Source organism: Phytophthora parasitica, assembly GCF_000247585.1.
Source record: "Phytophthora parasitica INRA-310 unplaced genomic scaffold supercont2.11, whole genome shotgun sequence".
Taxonomy (NCBI): domain Eukaryota; phylum Oomycota; class Peronosporomycetes; order Peronosporales; family Peronosporaceae; genus Phytophthora; species Phytophthora nicotianae.
In genome coordinates, this window is record NW_008648997.1 from 1,080,651 (window position 1) to 1,101,860 (window position 21,210).

General features: G+C 47.1%; 9 protein-coding genes across 9 annotated transcripts; 5 read left to right on the plus strand and 4 right to left on the minus strand.

Annotated features, from left to right (window-relative positions):
• Window positions 1-339: 339 nt before the first annotated feature.
• On the minus strand, window positions 340-1,284 carry PPTG_22074 (hypothetical protein; the record flags this gene model as incomplete). The annotated part of the gene is made up of 2 exons (XM_008901681.1): window positions 340-908; window positions 999-1,284. 2 exons carry the CDS (start codon window positions 1,282-1,284, stop codon window positions 340-342), a joined length of 855 nt encoding a protein of 284 aa, XP_008899929.1.
• Window positions 1,285-5,492: 4,208 nt separating this feature from the next.
• PPTG_07290 (hypothetical protein) lies at window positions 5,493-6,242 on the minus strand (the record flags this gene model as incomplete). The annotated part of the gene is made up of 2 exons (XM_008901457.1): window positions 5,493-5,822; window positions 5,880-6,242. The coding sequence occupies 2 exons, from the start codon at window positions 6,240-6,242 to the stop codon at window positions 5,493-5,495; spliced, it is 693 nt and encodes a 230-aa protein (XP_008899705.1).
• A 924-nt stretch (window positions 6,243-7,166) lies between these two features.
• On the plus strand, window positions 7,167-7,466 carry PPTG_07291 (hypothetical protein; the record flags this gene model as incomplete). Its single annotated transcript, XM_008901458.1, has 1 exon — window positions 7,167-7,466. The coding sequence occupies one exon, from the start codon at window positions 7,167-7,169 to the stop codon at window positions 7,464-7,466; it is 300 nt and encodes a 99-aa protein (XP_008899706.1).
• Window positions 7,467-8,612: 1,146 nt separating this feature from the next.
• PPTG_07292 (hypothetical protein) lies at window positions 8,613-8,873 on the plus strand (the record flags this gene model as incomplete). Its single annotated transcript, XM_008901459.1, has 1 exon — window positions 8,613-8,873. One exon carries the CDS (start codon window positions 8,613-8,615, stop codon window positions 8,871-8,873), a length of 261 nt encoding a protein of 86 aa, XP_008899707.1.
• Window positions 8,874-8,954: 81 nt separating this feature from the next.
• PPTG_07293 (hypothetical protein) lies at window positions 8,955-9,608 on the minus strand (the record flags this gene model as incomplete). Its single annotated transcript, XM_008901460.1, has 3 exons — window positions 8,955-9,260; window positions 9,290-9,487; window positions 9,564-9,608. 3 exons carry the CDS (start codon window positions 9,606-9,608, stop codon window positions 8,955-8,957), a joined length of 549 nt encoding a protein of 182 aa, XP_008899708.1.
• Window positions 9,609-10,566: 958 nt separating this feature from the next.
• PPTG_07294 (hypothetical protein) lies at window positions 10,567-12,441 on the plus strand (the record flags this gene model as incomplete). Its single annotated transcript, XM_008901461.1, has 1 exon — window positions 10,567-12,441. The coding sequence occupies one exon, from the start codon at window positions 10,567-10,569 to the stop codon at window positions 12,439-12,441; it is 1,875 nt and encodes a 624-aa protein (XP_008899709.1).
• A 674-nt stretch (window positions 12,442-13,115) lies between these two features.
• Window positions 13,116-14,297, plus strand: PPTG_07295 (hypothetical protein; the record flags this gene model as incomplete). Its single annotated transcript, XM_008901462.1, has 1 exon — window positions 13,116-14,297. One exon carries the CDS (start codon window positions 13,116-13,118, stop codon window positions 14,295-14,297), a length of 1,182 nt encoding a protein of 393 aa, XP_008899710.1.
• An 898-nt stretch (window positions 14,298-15,195) lies between these two features.
• PPTG_22075 (hypothetical protein) lies at window positions 15,196-15,943 on the plus strand (the record flags this gene model as incomplete). Its single annotated transcript, XM_008901682.1, has 2 exons — window positions 15,196-15,418; window positions 15,936-15,943. 2 exons carry the CDS (start codon window positions 15,196-15,198, stop codon window positions 15,941-15,943), a joined length of 231 nt encoding a protein of 76 aa, XP_008899930.1.
• Window positions 15,944-16,460: 517 nt separating this feature from the next.
• Window positions 16,461-19,136, minus strand: PPTG_22076 (hypothetical protein; the record flags this gene model as incomplete). The annotated part of the gene is made up of 2 exons (XM_008901683.1): window positions 16,461-16,517; window positions 17,199-19,136. 2 exons carry the CDS (start codon window positions 19,134-19,136, stop codon window positions 16,461-16,463), a joined length of 1,995 nt encoding a protein of 664 aa, XP_008899931.1.
• Window positions 19,137-21,210: the final 2,074 nt, after the last annotated feature.

Sequence of the window (21,210 nt, forward strand, 5' to 3'; positions counted from 1 at the left end):
AAGATACCCGATGAGTTGGTCCTTTATCTCGTACGGATCAGTTTGGCTTCGTGATGAAAATGAATATTCTCCAATAACATCATAATGTCCTTACAGTAAGCATAGAGAAGATGGCGAGCGCACACCTCAAAGATTACGTGCTGCCAAAAATTAAGCTCGTATGCCTGTGAAACCATGGTGATTTTAGGAAAAGCGGGCAACGTCTCCGGTGTCCATTGTCGTTCCGCATTCGGAGAAGGAAACGGAACGGCCCCCCAGCACTCGTTCAAACGTTCTATCCGGGTTCGTGATGTAGGGAATGCATCAGTAAACTGTTGAGTCCCAAATACAGCTTCATCATCAGATTTTTTTAATGATTTGAGACGCATAGTTGTCTGTTGTGAATCCTGCAGGAAGCAATATGTGCGGTGTTGTACTGTACATCGTACTTGCAGTAGCAATTGCTGCAGCAAGATTCTTAGCAGCTCCAACAGTTTTGACAGCATCCTCACACAACTTTGTTGTTGATGAATGGGGTGTGGCGATATCAGTGACATCAAGAAATTCGTACGGAATATCGGTTGCAGTTTCGATGCCAATGTCATCATTTGTGCTTGCCTGATTCCCACTTGGAATCCACGATGACGAGGGAGGAGCCCTGGTTCGCAATAGTTCTTCTTCCAGCGATTCTTCTTCAACGTCATTATTTCTTTTCGAGTGATGAAAGTCTTGCCACTGGGCCTCGTACTTTAGCAGCATTCGCACTAGCCTCTGATCACCCGACTCAATGAAGGCCTTGTAGTTTCCTAGTAACGAGAGATTTTCCGTTAACAGCGTATTTTTCCTATGAGGTTTGAATAACGTCAGGACCGCAGTGTAGTAAAAGTCGCTCTGGTCATTGTCCAAATCAGATGTAATATCAGGGATCTCTTCACCACATTGAACAAAAACTTTCGGTAAACTCAGCTTTGAAAATGAAACGCTGTGGTCAATAGATGAACGGCGACATCGTTGCTTACCGGAGTATTCGTAATTTTCACAAATCTCCATAAACGATATATTTTCCACAGAAGTATTACGTTTCCAATAGCGCTCCAGTGCATTTTCCGTAGAAACAGCACCTTGGATACGTTGCATTTGCTGTTGAGATAAGGTTATCTCCACAGATTCCACAGTTTTACGTAAAATATTTCGCAAGTTCACGGGGACAAACTCGTGGGAAAACCAAAACGCAGTTTCACGTAGAACATACAGTGCTGCCATTGTTGCAGCCACCTCTTGGCCATTAGTGACGGAATATAGCATCGATCCAAGAATCCGATAACCGCGTTCGAGTGGTGTAGTTTCTGGTGGCAGTCCATTCGTATTGTTGGTTGCTCTAGCAAACGCCGCTAACGATATGGCTGCATGATTCTCCACTGGATTTTGGTTTTGATGCAATATTTGGCAACGTAGGCTGCAGTATCCTTGAACCACCAAAAACGAATTGGGCATCATGGTTGCACTTCAACACCTCCATGACGACAGCGTTATACGCGTTAACGTATTCGCACCCAATCGGGCGATGAAGTTTTAGTTTTGGTCCTTCTTCAATGCTTGTTGGACTGAGATGTACTTCTTCAGGTTTGAAAAATCTACACACGCTAGCCTTCGGTGTACGCGCCGTTGTCTGTGAATTCAACAAGAAAAATGGTAAGTATATCTAAATGACTGAAAGAGAAGTAAATGCTTGTACAGACCTTAAAGCACGACTTGCAGTGGTTCCAATAGTGTACCTGGATATCGCGAACGAGAAGTGAAGTTGCTAATTCACCAGCTGCAATCGACGAGGGAGGACGGCATTTTTCAAAATCGGCCTGTCCCCCATCCACATTTAATTGTTGCTGGTCAGCAAGGTTTTCTATTGAGCGATTAATAATGTCTTTATCTCCAAAATTCTCTCCAGACACTGTGCAGCGGGAGGTTAATGGGGCTGTTGTTCCTGGAGCTGGGCGACGAAATGCATCAATTCCTGGAGTCAGTGACTCGAGTGAATTGTCCGCAAAACACACAGGGCACCGGCGGTCATCTACGATAGATGGGGGTTTCGTCCTTAGTACACAATCCGCAAGGCGTGTAACGCGCTCTCGAAAATCAGCATTGGTTTGGAGGGCAGTTTGGCACTCCTGCGATGTAGACGGGAACCCATATAACCACACAGCAAAATGAGCATGTAAATCACCTGCAAGCTGGGTCTCGGCAGCAGCACCAAATGCTCGTACAACCCCGAATATACCACCACCGCGCTTTGGTGCTCCTGCCTTCGTATCCCACCCGAGGAACACATCTACTACTGTATCCATCACTCTCAAAAAATACCTGGCACATTCGACAGGATGAGCAGTAGCAATAGACTTTCGCTCGGCTCTATTAGGTACCAATAACAAGTTGACTTCGTCCAAAGCCTTTTTATCAACTTGTCCAATTTTAATTGCAATGTTGTACGTGCCAGCAGAGTCAGGCGATACAGTAAAAACACTTGAAGAGGGCCGAAACGCTTTAACATCCCAAAAAGATCATGTCTGGCGCGCATTCGCCCTGCATTTGATCCATAAAACGATGATTCTGGAAAGTATAGTCCTTTTCTCAAGTCGATAACACGTTGAATATCATTCGACGGAGGTCGCGGTTTCATTCCTTTTTGCCGACATGCCCCCATGTAGTTAAGATATTTTATTGCCTCTCTCACAGTTCTCCGAGGAAGCTCGACTACTTTTAAAGCGTGGCGTTTAATATTCATCTTGACATACATCGTTCGCCTCGCCTCCTGAGTCGCTAAGAAATCGAAAGCCAGAAGTAAAAATCCGTAATGTGTTTCAAATCGATGATTATCAAGCTGCAAACACCGCAAAATCCATTTCTGGGTAGATAAACTCGTTGAACGAGGCTCCGCAGGTCCACCGCAACCACACGGGAAAAGGGTCGGGAGCATTTGAGTGCATACGGCCCATTTTGACATCGGTACGTAGGAATTCGACTTCCGGACTAGAATGTCAGTCCAATTATGGCTGTGTTGTTGATAAAGTAGACTTGACGCCCCAATCCATGTTCCCTCATCGTTAGTGTGTACGCTTTCTTCAATAACCGAGCCAAACGTCGAGTACGTACTCTCATCTCGAATATCTGACACGACTTGTTCATCATCTGGTGACTGATGTGTTGACTTCGTGCGATCAATTATCACATTCGTTGGAATCGTACGAGAATTAGAGTTTAGTGCATCTGATCTGTGCTGGTATCCAGCATTGTTTTTCTTCAGGAAGCACAATAATTGGTTACAAAGACTTAAATTAAGTTGATATCGCTTCCGGCAAACAGCAGCTTGCTCTGGGGTCATACTTCCAACCATAGCGACTCGAACCCGACCTGTCAAATCGCGAGGTAACATCTCCACAATGCTTCCCTCTGTGTTTCGTACGACGTAGTGGTGCGACTTTAACGTCTTGCAAGAACCTCCAGTGACCACAGAAAGCGACACACAAGGCAAAACAAGCGCTACGGCCTGCTCATCTGTACGCGTCATTGTCTTAAACCTCTGAGGCAGAGTTCCAATGTAGTTCCCGTTCGCAATTGCGAATGCAGAAGGCACAGTATATTTTCCAGACTCCACGTGTTCTCTACAAGTATCACATACATTCATGTGTACGCCGGCATCATCAATCGTTATTGCTACTCAAAACATCGAAGTCTTGTGTCAGCAAATGCATACGAAATCGGGCATAATTATAGGTACCTGGGCGATAGAGGAGAAGACCTTCTAAACGAGAATCAATATCGGATACATCGTACTGTAGTCTTATTTCTCCCGGTAAACTTGCTTCGGGGTGCAATTTAAGACACTGCCGCATTAGCTTGGCACAAGAAATTGTTAGTGTTGATAATTAATATACGTTAATAACAACACCCGTACCTTAATATATTTGTCCGTCAGTAACTTTGAAGTTACTTCACTGCTGCAGTGAATCAACTCACATATACCACAGGGCATCGACATTTCAGAAGCAGTAGCCATTCGTCGAATCGCTTGCTTCTTAATATCTTTCATACAGCTAGTAGAAGGAACTACAAACGTCAAGCGAGAATTCATTTCACGCAGCTCTCTTTGGCTGCAAAATATGGTGGTATCGACCTCCGACAACGAATCCAAATCTTGTGACATTGGTAGATGATCGTCGTCGACACACGAGCACACTTCCACATCGTTGTCACGATGGATGACCATTGATCCTGATTCGAGAACGGCATCCGATCTACCAATTTGTCCCGGGACTATTTGAGGGAGCTCATCTGATGTCCCGCTGAACCACGCACAAACATCTCCTCGCTCGAAAAATAGGTCATTACTATCATCCCTCCGTTTTTCGTGGCCAGCATAACATGCGTTTCCACCATGCCTCTCAAAACCGACACTTGCGAGTTGGCTTAGACTGCCGAAAGCTGTTCCGCTCGTATTATCCGGGAACGTAGCCATGAGTCTGCCATGATTGTGTTATTTTGTAACTTTGGAGGTGTACTCTCCTCAGAAGGGAAAATGAGCTATGAAAAAATTCTTTTGATTTGGCAAACAGTCAGACCATTTCGTGTAAAATAAGCTTTAGTGGCGCATGATACTCCAGTTTCTGTCTTAACACAATAATTCCAATTCGATCTACATAAAGTAAATTCATTATTATTGTTTTGATATTCTACTTTAGAAATATAAAGTTCACAACAACTATTATATCATATTGGGTCGGCGATCGAGTGGGTAATGGATTCTGGGAGACATTTATCGAATTGGTGACGTATTGGGTTTATCTCCCTTTAAGTGACATGGGGACGTAAAGTAGCTTATGGTTCGGGCGCACTTGCACCTGGCAGTTGACCGAAGTGAGTTCTTCGAGGTTTTGAGTCTCTAGTTCGTACACGTTTACTGACGGGCATTTTCTAGAAAAGTTTTTATCGAATTGGTGACGTATGGGTTTATCTCCCTTTAAGTGACTTAGGGACGTAAAGTCTCTTACGGTTTCGGGCGCACTTGCACCTGGCAGTTGACCGAAGTGAGTTCTTCGAGGTTTTGAGTCTCTAGTCTCTAGTACGTACACGTTTACTGACGGGCATATTCAAGCAAAGTTATGTTGAGGAATGCTCCCTAACACTAAAAAAAAATAAGCGCGGAGTATTATATTCATTCATTAAATTGATATGTTTTTCTTTGTTGTGTAGTCATTTCGGCCGGCTATATAATTCAGCTTATCAATACTCAGAACGATACTAATGCTCCACTTTTCTATTTGTTACCGTAGTTAGTTTTGTCCTTACTAGTCTCACCTTAATCTGAAGGCCAAATAAACTAATCGCCATCGATATTTTGCTTATAATAAGCCAAAGATGAAGCAATACTACGCTTGTAATGTAACTGCCTGCCGTGGTTGCTCGACACTAGTAGATATCTTGGCTGCACATCCACCCAGATTTCCATTCCGTCGAACCAATCAGGCTCGGTCCGCTGCACTTGATATTTGCTCAGGTGAGTCGAAACAAAGCGACTTTGGATTGGATTTGCGTGTTTTCTTCGGTGCAGCCACGCCCCCGTCGTCCTTCGTTACCTTTCGTTTCCCGGACACCTGAGCAACCGGTGTTACTTTTGCATTAGCTCTGTCAACAGCCGTCTCATCAGCGTCGATGCTTTGGTCTTCGCGTGTCGGAGTGGTGAGAGTACAATTGTCGCTCGAAAAACGCGGCGAATTAGCACAGTAACGCTTAGGAGAATGGACCACATGACCGACACCCCCATCGAGAGGAATTGGCTCAGCCCGTAGCAGCTGTCGAATTTGAATACTCCCCGCCGGGTTGCCTTACAGAAGTCGAAGTGAATGCACCTTTTCAAAACGGTAACTAAATCCCCGACGGTATTCCAATCGATTGAGCTCCGACTTGCGGTTCTTCCATATCGTCAATTGAAACAGGAACTTGCTGCGCCTGGCCTGATCGAGGGAGTCAAACGTTTTCAACAATGAGTCTCCATCCGATTCGAGCTCTCGGTCGATCAAGTCGATGCGAAACATCTTGTCAAATTCTTCAACCCGGAGGACACACATCTCTAGAGAGATATTCTCTGAAGGATCCGGCTTCGTGTCCATGATGAAAGAGCGGCTAGCCTCGACGGCGACAATCGCCGGTCGACTCTCTTCCTCATCCTGCGCTTGTTTCTCACTTTTAATTAGCTCGAGGATTGTTGGCATCCGTGCAAATTCTCGAATGGCAGGCTGTTCGTAACTGATGGCTTAGAACTCCCACAACGCTGGCGATATTTTTCTAACATGTAGTACTTGACTGTACATCTGACAAGGTCCGTTCTCTTTGCATCTAGAAGTCATCCGAAGAAATTCTCACCCAACGGATACGTAGAGGTGCGCTTGCGTGCATCACGATAAACTTTTGCAATGTCACAATCTTGCCCTGTAAACCAGAAATCTTCCTAAGAAACCAGATGTATAAATCCTTACTTAGTCCAGTATTCATTCATTTTGCAATCCAGTCCGTTCTCCTCACCTGTTTGACGACGCTGGGTACTCATGCTGCGAGCTACCTCGAAGGTCGGTCTTGGTAACCTCGGTCCAGCCACTCCACAATCTGAAGCAAATCCAGCATCAATGTCGGGCCTCACCCATGGCCAACAAGTGTGGATTCGACTATTTGATCGTTCGCAAACCAAACGCAGTCACGAAACCGGAACCATGACTGCTCCGGGTCAAACCACTGCTTCTCTTGCTAATCTACCCCGTGTCGGCGAAAACCACGACTTCATTGAACCAGTCCCATGGCCCCACAACGTGTTTTACGTCTCCAATAACGTCTTCGTTGCCTCCAAGCCATTTCCATGTTCGGAAAATACAATTGGTTACCATTATAACTGCGGATGTGGTGGTGACCGCTGTATCGCGGACGGTGGAACTCGTCTGACCAGTGGTTGTGCAAATGCTGCAATGTAACTGCTTTGTGATGACACAAATTGCTCTGTGTCATGCGGGAATCGGTTCGTTCCTCGGTTTCAACTTGACTTAATCAGTACCAGCGTGGGTATTGGAGTCGTTTGCAGTTCCCCGATTCCAAAAGGTGCTTTTGTTGTTGAATACGTCGGAGAGCTACTGTTTTATGAGGACGCCATGTCTCGTAGTGATTGGCGCTATCAAGTGACACTGAAAACGAAAGCAATCTGGGATGGTCGCACCTCCGTTTTCATTGACGCTGCTGAATGTGGTAACGAAAGTCGGTTTATCAACCCCTCATGTACCCCGAACTGCGAACTGCACGAATGGGAGTGGGCCAACGGAGCGCGGCTGGGTATTTTTGCTGCTGCTGACATTCCATCTCTACAGGAGCTGTCGTTCCGGTATCGCGAAAAGAATTTGACGCTTTTCACTTGCCAATGCGGGCAACCAAACTGCGTGTCGAAGAAGTCGTAAGATCCAGATAGCTTTACTGTAGTGTGCCCTTAGTATTTCGATAATAGGTTAACGTAGCCAACCCCGTCGACAAAGCTTCATTCGATTAGCCAGTGCTTTAAACCACAGTAATACATGCCTGAGATCAGGAGTAGCGAATGAAACTAGTGGTGCCCAACGCTAGCAAGCTGAACACCCAGCTCGAGTTTTCCATCTTCTTCACTATCAAATTGATAAACAAGTCAGTTACGTCCGTGTATCAGCAACCAAGACATCACAGTGCAAACCTGCCCGTTTGACGAGAACAAGCCGGCCAGGGCCCACATGGCCATGGATTGAAGCCAGCGGACCTCTGACCTCTGTACCAATGCTGTAGAAATGAACAATGATAGCTGCCACAGACGTAGTGGTGAGAAGCAAGAGCTACTAAATAAACTTATTAATAGCCAATGGATACTCATAGCGATGCATTAACTTCCGTAGAAATCATTCTATCCGTTAGAAACGTTTCGGTTGCACTTGAGCGCTTGAGCTTCAAGTTGACTTCACGTTGAAAAATAGTACTGGTCTGACCCTACAAAGTGTACTGAGCACCCAAAGGTCGCCTTTCCCTTCAACTTCCCATATGTAGCTTCCATCCAAATACTGGACGATTGGCAACTTAACTAAGCACACGGCGGATACTTCGCGACGGTTCGTTGCACACTTCCTTGCCCCATATTTACATTTCTAAAACGAAAGTCATAGTTGCGTATTTAAACATAAACTTTAGCAAGCACAGTACCGTAATTTCCTGAAAAGTTTAGTGGGTTCAAATGAGGAATTAATCAAGGTGCCAGTGTTGAAATTTGACCAAATTCATAAACCCGAGCTGCGTCCCATGTGAGCCTAGTCTCATACAAATAGCAAGTCATTACTCACTAATAGTACTTCAGCTTTTCCGAAATATCATTCATACTGCCAAATTTTTGAAAATATGCCCCACAAGTGCTGTTAGCTTTCAGCTGTAAGCTGAAAGAACTTCAGTAAACGTCGTGTATTGGACGATACACGGCGCCGTCACGGCCAAACCTACAGATACCCTCGGGGACCACACACCCGAATCGTCATTCTCGCTCTTCCCTCGCTCGTCCTACAGAGATCTCCAGACCCGCACCATCAGCAGCAATGGTAGCTATTGCTAACGATAAGAAGGCCACTACCGGTGGCGTTGTGGCAGCGCGTCTACTGGGCTCTACATGCTCTGGTCTCTGCGAGCTTATGATCTTCCACCCCATGGACACGATCGCTAAGCGTCTCATGACCAACAAGGAGCCTATGCACGGTATGGCTGGCCTTAACAAGGTCATCTTCCGCGACGCATACGAAAAGCCTGTGTTCGCGCGCTACCGCTCGCTGTTCCCCGGTCTGGGTTTCGCTGCTGGCTAAGCAGTTAAAAGTGCTCAATCACAGATCGTATGATACAAAATAGTAAATGTCTCACCTCCAGCATATCTTGGATGCTACCGATCACACTGCCTCGTGCACACACACAGCACGTGGAACCAAAAGCCACGGAGTAATCTTTATCTGATCGTTCGGGACACCTAGCATGATGAACGTACCACGCTGGCGAACCAGAGTCATGTACAGGTCGTACGGCATATTGTTGGCATCAGCAGTTAGCAGCAAAAAGTCGACACTTCCCGCCGCCTTCTTCTGCTGCTCGGGGTCGCTGAGGTCGTAGAATTCCTCGGCGCCCGACGACAGGATTTCCTTCTCCTTGTCCGCAGAACGGGAGAAGGCGACAGGTGTGGTGCCCAGTGCACGAATAAACTGAATGGCGAGATGCCAATGACACCGACTCGGTCACTTGCCTTCACGCCCTCCTGTTTCAGTGGCGTGAAAACCGTGGCTCCAGCACAAAGGAGAGGTGCCGCCACATCGGAGGGGATGGCCTTGGGAATCTTGAAAGTGTAATTGCTGTCGATGCGCACGTAGTCAGCATAACCACCGTACGACTTGGCACCGTCCTTGTAAGTGCTGTTGTATGTCCAGACACACTGGCCACACACAGCATCCTCACCGTCCGCGCAGTCACGACACCTGTCATTGGGGTCGCCGTTCAGGCAAGCCCACTCTTGTGCACCCACACCAACTCGGTCGCCCACTGCCAGTGGACATATTCGCCGCTGTTTAGAGTGTGGTAATGGAGAAACTTAAAGAACGGGAAAAGATGAATCTGAATTTATATCTTTGGATTTTCAGAAGATCAGTATATTTCGGACGGGACAGATTTCGGGGTGGCGGAAGGCGAAGGAAGCAGAGAAGACGTCGCGTTTTAAATCACTTGAACTGAATACAGTGCTGGATTTGGGCGTTCCTCCGGTGGCCAGACTTTGTTCAACAGCGGTAAGATCGTCGACACAGACGCAAGAGAATCACTGAATGGAGACGGGCATATGCTTCAACTGAGCGATGCGGCTAGCTGTGCATCCACAGTGTGTGAGTATGTTGTGGCAAAAGAGGTGTGGCTTAAAACATCCAGGGCGACAGTCACTCCACTTGCTCTAACATCTATGGAGATTTTTTTTCTTCTAGATTTTGCTGACGATTATGACGATAACGTGACGGACTCGTCGGTTGTCGTAGCTAACGGTGGATTGATATTGAATGCGCTGTTACGTGAGTGTGTGCTTGGTGAGATGGCTGAAAAAATCTGACACGTCTACCTGCTATCGGGTCCGTGAAGTACGACTTAGGGAGTTCAATGATTTCAATGGAGTTTTTACTGCACTGTGCTCTGCAGTTGCCGAATTCCCATCAGGGACGCAGCTCAAGACTCTTGAGTTCTCTTTTGACCGATGGAAATGGCTGATATACATGCTTTGTTGCGGGTCTAGGGTATTTGGCCTTCAGTGGCTCATCATAATAACAAATAAAAATAATACAGATATTATGAAGAACATTCGGAGGATGTTCTGGTTTCCTGGGAAGACGCAAGGAGTTTCACAACCGACACTATTCTCGTCTCGGACCAGAGGGCGAGGACAACACAGAGCAGAGAACCAAGAAGCTTAGTTTAGTCACTTTTCCTCTGAACGATAAGAACAACCAAACATCCTTCCACCTCTTCCCTAGAATGGCTACGTCTAGCGTCACTCCCGGTGCTCTTGCCTTTGTGGGACCGCCCCACCTACCATCCCTGGAAGGCTTTTCCTACCTCTCTATTGTTCGGGTCCAAGGCAATTCAGCTATCGTGAGGAAGACCGGGTCGGACACGAGTGACGACGGACCAGAATTCGACGTCAAACTGGCCGTGCTGCGCCATCGCATCGTCGAATCCGTGGAGGCAGAATTGTGGCCAGGATCCTACGTAGGCCACCCCATCGCGTTTGTCCAGTCGGCCGGAGATAGCAGCGACCAATGGGCCTACGGACTCGTTACAGGATATTCGATGCAAGACCATATTGCGCAGCTCCACGTCCGCCATGAGGCACAAACAGTATGCGTGCAGCTTCGTAGTACGTCGACGGTAATTGCAATCGACCGCCTCAATTACGCTCTTCAAACGGGGGCTTCGGTGAATAGTATGGTCCTTAATGCATTGGAGCTACTGGACAAGCAGAACCAAGTAATCGTGGCATGTGGCAAGAGCAGGTCCGGTTTACCGTCATGTGTGACATCGACCCTGCTTAGTGTTCCGTACGAACCTGATCAACGTGTTCCCCTAATACGACCGGACACACTCGCAATCGCGTACGTCCGCCGACAACACATCGTGGACTGCGAGTTGACTGCCCGAGGCAAAACCTCAGCTGATGTGTTTAAGGACCCTGTACTGGAGGAGAAGGAGGCTGCTCCAGACACCAGAACTAACACCGTTATGCCCAACGTTTCGACTAACGACGTTGATTTAACATTCAGTGATTCAGATGACGAAGGAAACGCCAGTGCTAACACAACGAGGCAAGCGGCCATCGACTTGGTTCGGCTTCAGAACCGGCCTCTAGACAAACGAGCGCGATACGCCGATACGGATATTCAGGAACTGTTCATGACAAGCGATGCCGACGTCCCGACATTGGAGACGCGTGCGGATATTCACTCCTCGATGTTTCGCCCTTCGCAAGTCGAGAGTCAAGTTCGCAACGCCATCGCGCACACTGGAACGTTAGGTAAAAACGCTCAAGCTGTTCTTGAAGCTGCTCAACAAGCCCGGCACACCAGATTTCTCTCAACACCACCAGTTCTCCGTGCGGCATATGACCTCAGTTTTGGTATCAGAGGCTTATCCCTGATGCACTTCCGACGTATCTTCGAAGGGGTCGAGGCGCAGTATACCACAGACGCTGTTAATATGGCCAACTTCGGGCGCTCCAACTCCCACCAACCTGCGAACCCGCCAGCCAACATCGGAGAGATTGTCGATGCCTTTGACAATCTGCTGTACTTCGCAAAATGTTTTTACAATACAACCGTCTGCGACTTCATCAAGACGGGATCCGAGTTTATTGTGGAATATGCAGCCTTCGCGCGACCCGATGCCTCCACCTGCACTATGCTGGTGTACTGGATAAACTCGAAGCTAGGGAAGTTTCGAAGTCTGATTATAGCATCCAATATCCAAGCAGCAGCTCTCGTGGGTCGAGAGTTCACGCGGAGTGATGGCCATCTCATGGAGCTGTACCAGGCCCAACAAGATCGCCGTGTGGCAGCTATAGTCGCATCCGGACCAACACGTCCAGCCCCAAGCACTAAGCAGCACCATCCTCGCGAACACAAGACTGCTAAAGCCTCGATGGTACCTAAGGAACTTCTCGCTGTGCTTCCCAAACAAGGCAACAAAGTGATGTGCATGCGATATCTGTCGAAGAAAGGCTGCACTGGACCAGTACCAGGGAAGTGCTTTGACCCCAACCGCGCGCACTTTAAGCCGTTAGCCTTACCGGCCGACGCAAAGTCCTGGATCGATAAACACTTTCTCGGTCTAGCCTCTGACTTCAGTGATCTATGACGCCAAAAGCCTAAATCGGCCGGAATCACAGCGCCAAACCCTGCCACTGGTCGGCGGCGTGAAGAACAACAGGCATTCTCCAATTCAGTACAGATATCCCCACGAGAACAGTCGCTGGGTGAACAACATCAGAATGCGCAGGCATCTACAGCTCATACGTCGTTCCATCGTCAACAGCAACAGGCATACATAACGTTTCAAAAATCTCAACTTAAAGCCAGCAACCAGCTTGAAATCTCACGTCATCGTCGGTATCAACAACTCGCGTCGATATATAATGTGGAATTATCCGCACAACGAGAAGTGCCGCTTGAAGGTCTCGACGTTGATCGAATTCGTGCTGACTTGCAACTTGCAAGGGCGCTGAAGCAACCTCTCGGGCAATTTGTACGGGTCTTTCGTGGTGAAACAGCAGAGGACACCCGTCCGAACAAGGATTTATTTGAACTCCCACTGCCAGCAGACGCAACCTTGCGTGCAACCATGGTGCGATGGAACGAAATAGTTCGGGACGGAGTTAAGCCACGGTGGAAGACGCATCGGCCCAAAGAACAGCAGCAACACCCTTCGAACCATCAGACGATCAACAAGCACTTAGATCGTATCCGAAAACACATTGCCAAAGGGCACCGGGAAGGACGATATTTAGTGGTGAATGCAGATTTGTCGGACCTATGGACCGATATCTTCATAAGCCCGATTGGGTTGTCGAAAAAGCAGGATCGCCTCAAGGCGTCCGAGTGATCAACGACTACTCATTCCCGATGGGAGCTGCCGTAAACGACTTCACCGATCGGTGTAACTTTCCCGATGTCAGCTACAACCCGCCGAAGGATATAGCACGTCGTATATGGGAACTTCGAATCCGATTCCCGGGTCATCCTCTGCTTATGATGATAGGAGACGTCTCTGGAGCCTTTCGTCATATCCCTATCAACGCCGACCACGTGCACATGTTTGCCTTCCATTTCGACGGCTTCATCGTTATTGACCTGTCCTGTGGATTTGGTTGGTGTGGGTCCCCGGCTTTCTACTCCGTAGCCAGATCTCTCATCAATGCACTCTACGAAAGTCAGCGTCCACCTGCGAATCTCACGCCGATCGACAGCAGTCAGTTCGTCGGGAACGTGTGGTGTGATGACCATACCTGTATTGAAATTGCAACTGGACCAAGGTGTATGCAAGCGGACATTGCACTACGGAAGGCCATGACTACGGTACTCGGCCCACGAGCACTAAACGAAGACAAGTTTACACAGTGGTCGACGAAAACCAAAGCGCTTGGACTGCTTTGGTTTACAGAAAATGGCACAGTCTCTGTGCCCACTCAAAAGATCGACAAAGCGCGATGCCGGATTGACTACCTTTTGACAGCAGCAACATGTTCCCTCTCGTCAATTAGTAAGCTGGTTGGAAGCCTACGCTACGTATCGACTTGTTTTCCAGCAGCACGATCCTTCTATCAAAATGTCCAGGTATTTGCTTCGACGTTTCACAGCCTACACGAGCGCAGACGTGTGCCTGCCGATGTGCGCGAGGACTTGGTTTGGTTCCGTGCAGTACTTACCGTCGAACACCAGTTTAACTCAATTCCAGTCGAGCATTTCGCGAGACTTCAGACAACAACTTACTACGTCATGATGGACGCATCGGATACCGGTATCTGTGCGCTAGAGCGACAACTCCGCCAGTATATCCGACTTCAATTCAGCCAAGACGTACGTGATGGTTTCGCCACCTCAATGAAAGACAACTCGATCAATGTAAGAGAACTGATGAGCGCGGTTCTCGCGGTCACTCAGGTCCAGCATGGGCCCCAAAAGGTCGGGATCGTACCCATGTCCGCCTGTGGATAGACAACATGAGTGCGGTAGCGTGGCTCTCAAAACGCTCGACCCATCATCGAACAGCCCGAATGTACAATCGACTGATATCGCTGGCAGCGTTTCGGTACTCATTAACGTGTTCCGCACAACACATTGCAGGAGAACTGAATACAATGGCGGATGCTGGGTCAAGGGCTTGGAGCAGATTGCATCCTCTTTACAGCGCGTGGGCTAACCTATCTCATTCGTGGACACAGGTCAACATCCTACCACAATTCAGGAATCTCTGGACCGCCTGGGAGACTTGCTCCGTGGACGAGCTATTGCAGACACCACATCAATAAAATACAGATCCAGCTGGCGTCAATGGTGCGAGTTTTCTAGACAGCTCGGGTGGTCACCATGGCTCCGCCATCCAGGACGATCAAGTAACAAGAGACTGGGCTGCTTTGCCGTTTACTGTTGGAGACACGGGTGGAATCGCAGGAGACATGGCAACACATTCTGCACAATCAAGTTGAAACTCGCTAGCATTCGGTGGTTCCATCGACGCTATCTGGGAATTGACCTCACTGTTTCACCCGACTTCACACTACTGCTGCAAGGAATCAAACGCTTGTCGCCGCCCATACACAAACTTCAGCCCGTCACGACTGCGTTTCTAGGTCTACTACATCGACGAATCGATTTTCAGCAGCCGGCGCAACGTATTTTGTGGGGCTCAGTCCTGATGGGCTTCTTTTTCTTACTCGACGCTCGGAATACCTGAAAATTGGATCTACGCGCCACTTCTATTGCCTAAAGCGCAAAAAATATCTTCTTCTCCGGCTCGAACGGCAGACCAACAACTGGAGTGGCAGCAACTTCCGTCACGATAGGACTTGAGGGATCGAAAAACGACCAGTACGGTCGTGGTGCATGGCGCACAATGCACAAGTCAGAAGATCCGATTATCTGCCCAGTCGCTCCATTAAAACACATACTGCGTGCTCGAGAAGAAGTCGCAGACGATAGTATCTTCCTGTGCGGTGAGACTACCTCGGCGGACGTCGCAACCGCGCTCAAGGCAACAGCTACTAGTGCCGGAGTCTCAGCTGCCAATTACTCAACACATTCCATCAGAATCGGAGGCGCCACAGCGCTTCTTACAGGTGAAGCCAGTCGACTATCGATCAAGCTGCTAGGGCGTTGGCTGTCAAACTGTTTTGAGCATTATCCGGTCCAAGCTGTAGAGTCGACACGATCACTCTCTCGACGGATGGTAACTGGACGACCACAACCACCCCACACTTAAGGACGCGCTCGCAATTTCTCTTGGGGCCGCTCACCACGCCCTTCATCACGGCTGGTGTGGCAAACAAACACTTTGCCCCAAACGACTAAGTCCTCGCCATGGAAATGGAGAACATTCGGAGGATGTTCTGGTTTCCTGGGAAGACGCAAGGAGTTTCACAACCGACACTATTCTCGTATCGGACGAGAGGGCGAGGACAACACAGAGCAGAGAACCAAGAAGCTTAGTTTAGTCACTTTTCCTTTTCCTCTGAACGATAACCCGCCTCACCACGCCCTTCATCACGGCTGGTGTGGCAAACAAACACTTTGTCCCAAACGACTAAGTCCTCGCAATGGAAATCGATGCTGTGCTGACAAAGGCAGATGTTGTAGCTATATGAATCGTCCTCAAGAATCGATACCCCGTAGTGACATCAGAACAACGAGCACTGCGCTTTACTAAGTGCGGTTTCGTTTCCATCCAAGAAGGAGCAGAGCTAAGGTCGATACGACTGGCTGAGGGAGACACCGCAGTGTTAAGATCAGCGAGAGGTATTCGTTGTCGAGCGCAGTATTGCCCTGTTAGTACACCTGGCTGGACGGAAAGCTTCGTCCCTGGTTATGATATCTGCAAGACAACAATTGATATTGAAACGAGTTGTTTCGCTCGTGATGTGTTGGATTCTAATCCTCCTAGAGCAAGAGGATGTTGTCTTCGGTCGTTGAGTCTCCCCATCAGCAAAATCGAGTTGGATACGTTGGTTTTGGACGTGCTGTGGTTCATTGGTGGCGATTTGCGGAAGCTATCAATGTTGATAGATGAATCCAATCCCGACGAAGTACACGACCCAAACAATCGCGCTGACTTGGATTTAGGCAGACTGGCTGTCGTCTGTCCCAAGCTTGAAAGAATTAAGCTTAGTTGCTTCGATGTGGTTGTGCTTCCAACCCATGACGATGCGTTGCGCGATTGGCCTATCCAGAAAATTGATATAAAGTATAGCGCCACATTGTCTACACTCGCACCGTATTTGCAAAACCCATCGATGCGAATGTCACGAGACTTGGTAGAGCTAAATGTTGAAGCATCAAGTAACGTCGACTTTGATGAGGAAGACAAAGGAAAAACTCTAGCGGATGACGTTGACTATCCGCCGCTCGTCAAGGAGAATTTCTCGTTGCAATGTAAGAAAGCTGTGATCAGCATCATGAACTCTTCAGAGAAATCGAAGGCAGTCCGTCGTCTGGATGCGAATGTGTTGAGTATTATCTTTAAGTTGACGGCGACGCCAATGCGACGACAAGTCCGCTGCCATTGATTTTTTTTTTCCACTACTGCCGCGCTATAGTAGTTTTAATTCCTCGGTGTATTATAGATTTATCTCGTCAATTCGAACCGAAGAAAATCATAATCAAAGTAGAAACTGCAGTCACTCAAACGTGCCTTCAAATGCGATGAACCAGACTCGATAGTATCGTGCTACTTGCAAATAACGCATCGTTGAACTGGGGTTGAGGCGAAATGAAATATTATGCCCACAATGTAAGCATCCATAGAGCGAAATGAGTTGCGTTCATGAAGTCCAGCCACAACGCTTAGCAAGGCCACTTTCATCTGGAGAGGAAATTTCTCTTTTGTGAGAGGCAGGAACTCACCGTCATGAGATTTAAGCTCTCTGATCTCATCTTCACTAAACGAGGAGCCATACGACGACGTAACAGAAAGCTGAGCAAGATTGGCTGCTGTAAGAAAGTGTTGTCCGTCAAGCACTGGGTTAGTGAAGGGAAGCGTGAGGTCTCACAAAGCCTCATTTTCTTTACTGGCCAACGGTGAAGTGGTTCATTATGCTCGGACACTACCACGTCATAGGCCATTAGCGTGAGCTCCTCCAGTTCAGGGCAAATCGCAGCTAAAACACTCAGATCCAGACCTTCATCATTTCGATAGCGAAATGAGCTTTCTGCCTTGGCAATACATAGCTTCTGCAGTCCTTTCCCGATTTTTGACAATAACTCGACCACGAGCGAATCATCCCCCACCACCAATCTGTCAAGTATGAGAGCACGAATACAGCGTGACTGATATCCCTGAGAGAAACCCCGTGAATTGTCAGGAATAAAAACTGCCCCATCACCAATTTTGACTCTGCATATATCGTAGCCAGGAACAACGACACGTGCCATGTTTGCCATCATACGGATATCCGTACAGCGAGCTGCCCGACAGCGGCATGATGTAGTAGTCACAAGAGTGGTAGTTTCATTCGAGTAAAGGAACTGTGCTCCTTCTTGCATAACAACATACCCATACTCTTGGGGCGCTGACCCGATCGTAGGGACGGGAAATCTAGTTTTCAGCACTTGGTCAATCACATCCAAATCTGTTTGTGTCAAGGAAGCCTCAAAAATTGACACTTCCCGTTCATTATTGTTTGAAAAACCGCAACAGATCGCGTACACGAGCCAACCCCATTTGGATATTGGCTCGCTAGTTAGAATCTGCAGCGAAATAGTTACGCCACACGCCCACCTCAAGTTTGCAATTGCGGAGCATACAGAACCGATCGTCGAGTAAGGTGTTTGACAGCAAGCTATGTTGAGTGGGATGCTTCGTTCGTGATGGTTCCTTGGAAAGTTGCGAGTGTCGTCCTTTTGTTTACAAATTGCGCTGCCGCTAAGCATTAAACTTAGCATGGTACCAGCATGTTGCACAAGTTGTGACATCGTATCCCAGTCGTTGAGGTTTAGTATAAGACGCGCCATGCTTGTTTTTGTCACGGCTACACAAAGTTCTACTGCGTCCGGTGCAGCAAAATCATAATGCGAGATAACCACATCTCCTGTCAGTTGCTCCAATAACGAATTGATAAACTCACGTCCTGATGCAGGTTCTCTTTCAGTTTTAATAAAAGCACTCCCGCCTTGAATACCAACTTTCTGGACAACATACGGGACGCCAGTGTCAAGTAGTTTATGTAACGCTGCTGAAAATGGTTTCCCACTTTCTCCAGTATGCAGTTTTCCTGAAACGGTAGCAGCTGAAAGCTCAATCGTCCAGTCTATCAACAACTTGTACATCCGCTCAGCCTTTTTCAAACCCATCGCTGCTAACTTTTGCTTGGCAAGCAAAAACGGATCGGAGAAAGTTGATGTGTTATTAGGAAGTCCAAGTAAAGCACTCCATGACACTTGGTTGTGAACTAGGGCGCCAGTCTGCAGAGTTCCATTAATCGAAAGCTGCCAGTGAGCATTATACCCATGAGTATATGCATTTGATGCGTGCAGATGTTTCGTTGTGGTGTGAATATCGCCACACTTCTCGTTCATAAGATTCACGAATGCATCGTTGTCTACTATCGAAAGAATTGTAACAAGCTCCATAGCCTCTCGGAGTTGTCGTCGTTCGTGATCCTCCAGGAGTGTCGAATACTTTATCGGAACGATATAGTCATGCGCCCTGTTTCTGCTGTCTCGGAATGAGCTCTTAAGTGAAACTCGTAGAACTGACAGATCACTGGAATTCTCAGATTGGGCGGTTGTCATATTCGCACGCACAGCCTCCATCCACGGATCCAAGAACACCCATTTGCTCATCGCGCTGCTGTATTCTCGTGTGGGAAAGAATGGTGAATATGTCTTTGTAGTTTGGATCCCGACCATTGAACGATTCGTTGAAAGATATTTCCTCAACTTATCAGTATTCACATACCATCATTCGTGCCTCATGTGACAGTATTGGACAGCGAATCAATATCGTAGCATTTACACTGTGATACGATAGTAGCAATTACCGATAGGTAATGCTGTTACACAGCCGGAGGGGATCATATCGTGCGCGACGTCCCAGTTTATAATAAGTTGATATCGTGAATAGACAGGAAGAGGCCTTCTGATAAACTAAAACGGCGGGATAAGGTTGCTGATTTATCTCGTGAAGAATACCGAGTCAGTTTTCTTCTTGAGATGCAGTTTATACTGTCATAGCAGTATTTACCGATAGGTAAGGGGAGACCATGCTGACGCTAAATTAGCGACATGGATCGCAGTTAACAAGATACGACCATCTCAAAACTTAATTGACGATAAACAGTTGGCAATACCTACTACGGTATAACGTGCAGGTTGTACCGTTTGATTCGAAGAGCAAGTCGAGCAACTTTACGTGATGGATTTGTTCTTTTATAACGCTACATGTACTTCTTACGGTGTGAATTTAGCATCATGAACATTGATCTACGTTCTGCATCTCCAACCACGAACTGCGACTCCAAGACACTCTTAGGTGAGTTCACACCCACACATATATGTTTCTAGTCACACGATGGCGGGAACACTAACAGAAGATACGCCTCCTGGTTAGTTGATTGTATTAAATGTTAAGCTTAAATTCGAGTTGTATCGCTTTTTCGTTTCAATCCACTACTACAGTGATTACACTTTCCAGATCAAAATGAGAAATCCTCGGTTCAAAATGAAAATTTCTCAGATCAAAACTAGATGACTTGTAATCAGTTACATATTCAACAACTGGTTTCCTGTGAGGTCTAATCACGAACCAACCGGCTAAGTCTAAAATACGCGCGTGAAATCTGATTGTGTGAGCTGCCGTGGAATCGCCAAGATTTGGCGTGACTTGGGTTGACGTGATGAGCATGGCGGCGCTTATCATGTAGTTAACACGATGCTCAACTTTCGTCAGACCTAGTGGGGAGCGCTTGTACTTTATCGCTAAACGATAAGTGATCAGTCCAGGCTGGCCATTGGTGATCTCTTTGCCTTCTACATCTGGAATTCTAGAGCCCATCAAACTCGATTTTGATTTGTAAACCATATTTGACAAGTGTTTTGTTTTGTTTCTTGTTTTGAACCGAGGATTTCTCATTTTGATCTGAAAAAAGTGTACGAATGCCTTCAAAATTAGTCTAACGGGAAAGTCAGACCACATTACTGTACGTCGTTGGAATATATGTTTTTATTCAGAACTCAAACTATGCTAGAATACACTAAAATGATATGTTAAGTATAATTCTAGCATAATTTGAGATTAAACGAATATGAAAACCTCTATTTTGATGATTATTTGGCGGTAGTTCTTGTCAAACACAAGATTACCTAGGCAAACTACGATGATAAATGTATGGTGTGGCAAAAATATGTGTTTTATTTAGTGGCCGCTTAGAATTGTGAATACACTCTATTTTGAGCAAAACTGCTCAGCACCGGTAATTAACCTGTACAAAAGAAGTACCATATTACACTAGATCTCTGCAACCAAAGATATGATGCAACCCTGACGTAAAAAGTCAAACACGACGAAAAGATTTGAAATGATACACCCTCCACAACAGGCACCCATCCTTTTTAACATAATACGTAGATCTAAAACCAAAAGATGTAAAAGAGCAAATTTATTGAGACTCACGTTCTAACGCTGATTCGGCTACATCAGAGGCCCTTTTCAACTACTGCGCGGCGTGTTTTTACCATACAGATCGTGATACTTAGCGTGGAAGAGCATTGAGGTCGAGCGCATTGCTCGGAGATTTTTTAGGGTGGATCTTCTACCTTTGGGTCCACGTGAACGCAATGGCGATTTTAGGCTTCCGGGGCCTTCCAGCAAGGAATGTCAAGGTCGATGTGATAGTTAAGGAATAGCTGGGGGGAGGGG